The sequence below is a fragment of the Pristiophorus japonicus genome, chromosome 17 (genome assembly GCF_044704955.1).
Source record: "Pristiophorus japonicus isolate sPriJap1 chromosome 17, sPriJap1.hap1, whole genome shotgun sequence".
Lineage (NCBI taxonomy): Eukaryota > Metazoa > Chordata > Chondrichthyes > Pristiophoridae > Pristiophorus > Pristiophorus japonicus.
Window position 1 is genome coordinate 21,827,524 of NC_091993.1, and position 6,984 is coordinate 21,834,507.

General features: G+C 41.3%; 1 protein-coding gene across 2 annotated transcripts in view; it reads left to right on the top strand.

Annotated features, from left to right (window-relative positions):
* Nucleotides 1-2,394, top strand: part of ticrr (TopBP1-interacting, checkpoint, and replication regulator) — a 43,030-nt gene extending 40,636 nt beyond the window's left edge. For both annotated transcript variants that reach the window (XM_070858462.1, XM_070858463.1), the window contains exon 22: nt 833-2,394. In XM_070858462.1, the coding sequence (XP_070714563.1) occupies nt 833-984 (152 nt within the window). In that variant the 3' untranslated portion in view covers nt 985-2,394. The remainder of the gene's footprint in view (nt 1-832) is intronic.
* Nucleotides 2,395-6,984: the final 4,590 nt, after the last annotated feature.

Sequence of the window (6,984 nt, forward strand, 5' to 3'; positions counted from 1 at the left end):
GCTATCTGTTAAATGATTTCCACATCACAGTAGTTAAGATCGTATTATAATTTTCATTTGTAGTAGTAGCCATTTATTTTGCCCGATTTTTAATGGCATAAGTTTGGTTAGAAGAGATGGCAATTGGTTAATAGCAGTGAGGAAATGTGGAGCACACTTTTCCTAAATCAAAACTTGCCAAAAGTATTTTGAATGGTACCACTGCAGTAACATAATTTAGTGTTGACCTATATCAAGTTGGTTCTGGGATCAGCTGAGATACATATATATTAAGGTTCCTATTGCCTCCCTGCCATTTGCGTAGGTATGGGAATCTGCAGCAACTACATTCCTAATCATTATAAGCTGCCTTCAGCTCACTGGGCACTTTTCCAACCCTGCCCCAAATTTCTCTCTCTCTCTCTTTCTCTCTCTCTCTCGAGGATGTTTAATTGCTGGCATCCAATTCCACCAGTTCTATCAGCCTTCTGGTACCATGCCCAAGTGGCAATTCTTTGGACGAGACTAGATAATTTTGATGGCAGGCTATTTGACATGAAGGGCATCACCTTGACTGCTATCCACATGTATGCTTTTGAGCAGAAGTCATTGGTGATTAGGAGCGACCCTGTCTGCATGTCTGTCTCTTCTGTCCTTAATCCAGGGTTGAGACCGGTTGTAATTTTTAGACTGAAATTAGATAACTCTGCATAGGCCAGGAATTGAACCTTGGGTTTTGGAATGAGTCAGTTCCACACCTCGCAACATATTTAGCTACTAAGCCATTTGTGGAGCTTCTCAAGTGCTTTGAGAGCAAGACACTAAATTCTTGATTGTGTTGTATCTGTTACAGATATTATGCCTGAGGATTCGCAGGCAGGTGGCTCCACTAGCAAGAGACTGGCGATCGCTGGGGACACTGACCAGGATCATTCTCCTTTCACCAAAGTGCCTGTTCGCCGCTGCAACACGAAAACCTACTCCAGAAAAAAACTAGTCAATTAACTAGATCACCTCAATCTTGGCTTCATCCTCTGCTGGCTTTGTTTCAGTTCCTTTTCTCTCATTATGTAGGGTGAAGGGCTGCAAATATTTTGAATAATGGAACTGCATTGTGGTGGTTACTGTGGATGTGAAAAGGTACTTCAAATGGAATGAATGCAGAGAGAGGGTGTAACACTACATTACCACTAGGCACTGTGTAAACCTGCGTTCACATGTTAAGGCTGACTGAATCATTCTCATTTCACGTTGCCTTTACAGGGACAAATTCATTTTTTTTGTTTGTTTTTAAATACATTATGGGTGCACGTTATGGTTGAAGCCTGTCCCTCCATCCCCGGTGATGCAAACTTTGGCTGAGGCCACCAGGATTCATTGAAGGCAACGTTGAATGCCCATGCTTACCTGTTGTGGGCCAATTACTAGATCCTTTTCTCAAGAGTGTAGTGTACATGGAAAGAGGGATTAATTCTTGCAGTAAAGTTGATTTTATCCGTTTGAAATGGACAGTTCAAGTTCTTTTAAATGTTTGGGTAGAGAGACGCAGTACTGTTGCTGACTGGAGGGTTGGTATCCTGGAACGATTAAATCAAATGGACTGAAGGGTCATCTTCATTCAGTCCATGATCAAAATCATTGAGAGTTGCAGTATTTTAAAACATGAGTGTTGAAAGGGTTTGTGATGGTTTAGCAGCGATTCCTTTTTACCACTTGCTCCCTGTGCTTAAACTGCTAAAGTTTATTTCAGAACTCCAATTTTGAAAACATACATGAAAGATTTCAAATCCGCTGCCTTGACGTTCAAATTGCTGTGACATTTAGGGCTATTGAGTCGGTCCCCTGGGCCTCCTTTGAGGAGATAGTGTGTTCTTGATCTATTTGCTTCTTCCCTCACGCAGCGCAACGCGGCTGCTGCAGTTTTGAAACTTTAAATTGTCAAATTCCCGCAATGCGGCTCGATTCTAGATTGTCCAAAAAGTTCAATTGCTTCTTGATTTTAAATTCCTCGTGTGCTTCTAAAAGCTAATGTTGCTTGGGGAACGCCAGAGTTATATTTTGTGCTATTAAAACTCCAAGCACGATGTGATCTTTGCAAGCATTGCTCTTCTTGACAATTGTCATTTTTTAAATTTTAAATGTATTTTACAGAAGGGAGCTAGATGTTTTGCTGGCTTTTAGATTTGCTTTAGACTGCCTATGAAGATGGCTCTGTGTGGGATGGAATGTGGACTTGACACATGATGTTGAATGCAGATCAATGCGTCATGTTTCAGATTTCTATTACATAGCAAATTATGTATAAAGTTTTATAAATTTGGGGGTGGGGATGTAAATATTGTGTAAAGTGATCTTAACTGAAAGCCATTATAAATATTGTACAGTTATTTAGTAAAATAAACAATGAATTTATCAGTGTATGCAGAAGCATGCAGTTTGTACATGTTACAAAAACAGCATCAACACCATTGCACTGAAAGTACATTAAAAGCAAATGAACCTGACTTTTCAGAGGCTGACCCACCTGGTGTGTGTGTTCAGAATTTTCTGGTTTCCATTCAGATTTGCAGCACTCTGAGGAAGAGAAAAGCTCCATGAAAGATTCGAAAGACTTCCATTTGTATAGTTTTTTAGAATCGCAAACCTATGGCTTAGAAGAGGGCTATCTGGCCTATTGTGCTTTCGCTATCTCTCTGAAAAAGATATCCACTTGGATCCTTTCCCCTGCCCTTTAATTTTTTTTTCAGACTTATTCATCTCTTTTAAGTTATTGTAGATTGTGTATCTACCAATTACAACAGCCCCATGTCTAATAAATCTCCATATCTTCTCCCTATGCTCTTTTGGTGATTATCATCAATCTATGCTGTCCAGTTACCAACTTGCTGACCACAAAATAGTTTTCCCTAATTAACCATCAAAATCCCTCATCAATTTAGGAGACTTCTGACAGATCGGTTAACCTCTGTTTTAGTGAATTGTCTCAAATATCTCATAAGTTCATTGAATGATAAGTGCAGTGACATATGAAATATGGCAGCTGCTCTGCACACAGCACAATCTCAAGAATAAATCATGAGACAAATGACCAGTTCATCTGTGTATTTTGGTAATATCACTTGAAGCAGCATCCTTGGTATTTTTGCCTTCAAATTGTGTCGTTCTGACACCCCATGATTTTTAAAAAGGGAGAGAGAAAATGGGTAATTATAAGGTTAGCCTGACATCAGTAGTGGGGAAAATATTGGAATCAATCATTAAGGATGAAATAGCAGCGCATTTGGAAAGCAGTGATAGGATTGGTCCAAGTCAGCATGGATTTATGAAAGGGAAATCTTTTGAGGTTGTAACTAGCAGAGTGGACAAGGGAGAACCAGTGGATGTGGTGTATTTGGATTTTCAAAAGGGTTTTGACAAGGTCCCACACAAGAGATTGGTGTGCAAAATCAAAGTGCATGATATTGGGGGTAATGTACTGACGTGGATAGAGAACTGGCTGGCAGACAGGAAGCAGAGAGTCAGGATAAACTGGTCCTTTTCAGAATGGTAGGCAGTGACTAGTGGAGTGGTGCAGGGCTCAGTGCTGGGACCCCAGCTCTTTACAATATATATTAATGATTTAGATGATGGAATTGAGTGTAATATCTCCAAGTTTGCAGATGGCACTAAACTGGGTGGCGGTGTGAGCTGTGAGGAGGACGCTAAGAGGCTGCAGGGTGACTTGGACAGGTTAGGTGAGTGGGCAAATACATGGCAGATGCAGTATAATGTGGATAAATGTGAGGTTATCCACTTTGGGGGCAAAAACACGAAGGCAGAATATTATCTGAATGGCGGCAGATTAGGAAAAGGGGAGGTGCAGCGAGACCTGGGTGTCATGATTCATTAGTCATTGAAAGTTGGCATGCAGGTACAGCAGGGGGTGAAGAAGGCAAATGGTATGTTGGCCTTCATTAGCAAGGGGATTTTAGTATAGGAGGAGGGAGGTCTTACTGCAGTTGTATAGGTCCTTGGTGAGGCCCCACCTGGAATATTCAGTTTTGGTCTCCTAATCTGAGGAAGGATGTTCTTGCTATTGAGGGAGTGCAGCAAAGGTTCACCACACTGATTCCAGGGATGGCTGGACTGACATATGAGGAGAGACTGGATCAACTAGGCCTTTATACACGAGTTTAGAAGGATGAGAGGGGATCTCCTAGAAACATAAGATTCTGACGGGACTAGACTGGTTAGATGCGGCAAGAATGTTTCTGATGGGGAAGTCCAGAACCAGGGGACACAGTCTAAGGATAAGGGGAAGGCCATTTAGGACTGAGATGAGGAGAAACTTGTTCATTCGGAGAGTTGTTAACCTGTGGAATTCCCTACCGCAGAGAGTTGTTGATGCCAGTTTATTGGATATATTCAAGAGGGAATTAGATATGGCCCTTGCAGCTAAAGGGATCAAGGGGTATGGAGAGAAAGCAGGAAAGGGGTACTGAAGGAATGATCAGCCATGATCTTATTGAATGGTGGTGGAGGCTCGAATGGCCTACTCCTGCTCCTATTTTCTATGTTTCTATGCATTCTCAGAAAGTTTAGAAGGAAATGGCGTTCTGTACCATCTGTGTGCAAAAACATATTTGCAATACTTGTACATGGAAAAGGGGGATTAGAATAGATGGCTCTAGTTGAATGGTTGGCACAGGTACAATGGACCAAATGACCCCCTTTTTTACTGTGTACTGTTTTGGACACCTTGCCGTAAATTATCATTGTACAACTCAAACTTCTTTTTACATGAAACTTGCGCAAGCCTGAGTTCAAGGATGGGCCAATGCAGCAAAAGAACATTGTGTTACAATCTCTGGAGATCTTTGTTTTCCTAACTTTGGGGAACATTCTCGGGACTTGAGATTGCAGTAACCAGTGCAAAAGCACAGACCTCGTCGACCTGCGAATAACTCTTTTGAAGCATGAAAGAATTGGGGTCCTGTTGGCTTGGGCTACGTGTTACACTTCTCAGCCCTCTGGCTCCCATGGATTCCTGCAAATGTTCAACCACCGAAATTATCGTTGGTTTACTGACATCTGTGGAATCCCAATGTCCTTTTGAAGATATGTGCCCCAGATTCTAAACTCTAAATATGGCTTTGTATCCTCTACAAGATGGATGCAGATATTTTGGTTACTTAAATCTATTCTGTACTCATTACAAGAGGGCAAAATAAAATACTGCCAACACTAATTCCTGAAAATCTACAACATCTGCTGATGTGTCTCTGCCTGAAATATTAGCCTGCTATCCATTGGCATCTAGAGAAATGAAAGACTTGGATTTATATAGCACCTTTCACGACCACTGGACGCCTCAAAGCACTTTACTTTTTGGGGTGTAGTCACTATTGTAATGTAGGAAATGCGGCAGCCAATTTGCGCACAAGCAAGCTTCCACAAACAGCAATGTGATAATTACCAGATAATGTGGGGGTTTTTTAATGTTGATTGAGGGATAAATATTGGCCTGGACAGAGTGAAATAAGTTAGCCTTTTGGTTTGAGTCCCTGCATCTGAAATTAGGTCGCAACCTGAAATAATAATTGGTCTTACCTCCCCGGCCCACCACCTCTTTACCGATCAGCCAGGTCTATGAGCAGGTAGGTGTACATGTCTTTTGTTGAGTTCATACCAAGGATTGCTCAATCATGAGATCATCAGCATGCAGTTCTTGGTTGTACCAGCAGATGTCCCCGTACCTAATCGAAATTATTTTTAAAGCTTTCCATGCATTGGAAGTTACTCTCCAAGCTCCTGTATGTAACTCTCCGAATCATTTTATTATTCGGGCAGTCATAAGAATTTAGTTTGGTTTCACTGATTTCAGCTTTCTAGTATATAGAACAGATTGAAATTGTTAGATTATTTTTTTCTGATTTTCTTCATTCCTCATCTGAAGGGACTGATTCATCCAGGTTACTGTTTGACAATTGTTAGTGGCTTACCAAAACCTCACCCAAAAAGCTATTCTTCACGTGACCCTAGACAGTGTCGGTAGGTATTTGATTATTGTGGTGAGGTGCGGCTGGGGATGTATTGGTCACTTCTGTCACTGTCCTGTTGGTTTATCACAGTGGCAACGTTTTCCAAGAGTTGAGGGCCCGAGCTCGAAGGAAAACAACTAAATTGCCCATCTAATTATAGGCAGATCGGCAGGACTAGGGAGCGAATTGGAAAACGGTCAAACTCGGCCATGGTTAAATGTACAAAAAGTATTTTGCCTTAATTGGGTTATCCCCCTCTGTCCTCTAGGGGGCACACTTTGTTCAGTTTTAATGGCAATTGGACCGCAGGAAAAACTGGATCATGTACTTCATACAGCATCTGCTTAGTGGTTGGGTTATGCCACTAACTAAAAAAAAACAGATTTTTATCTCTCTATTTTTGAAAAGAATAATATTTAAGGTTCTAGTAGTTCACTTGCTGATTTCCCCATCGTCCTCAATTGGTTTCAGTACTGCAGAGGGGAAAAGTTTCAGCCGGGATTACAGCTTTTGATTATTAATCAGTAACTGCTGCTGTTTAAGGACACTCGCTGTCCAGGCTCCCCATGAAGAATGCTCACGGGTGGTTGCTACCAATGTGGAGTTGTACTCTCTTAAGGTTATGAAAGGGTTTGGTAAGGTAGATGTAGAGAAGATGCTTCCACTTGCAGGGGAGACCAGTACTAGGGACCATAAATATAAAACAGTCACTAATAAATCCAATGGGGAATTCAGGAGAAACTACTTTACCCAGAGCGGGGTTAAAATGTAGATCTTGCTACCATAAGCAGTAGTTGAGGTGAATAGCATAGATGCATTTAATGGGGAAGCTAGATAAGCATACAAGGGAGAAAGAAAAAGTATATGTCTTATCAGTTCTAATTCCTTCCCTAAAAATGTAGAATCTGTCGCTCCTCTCCAAACTCATAGGGCTGAAAATTCCCCAACCTTGCGCCTAGTTTTTCGGCGATATTTTGCCGTTTTT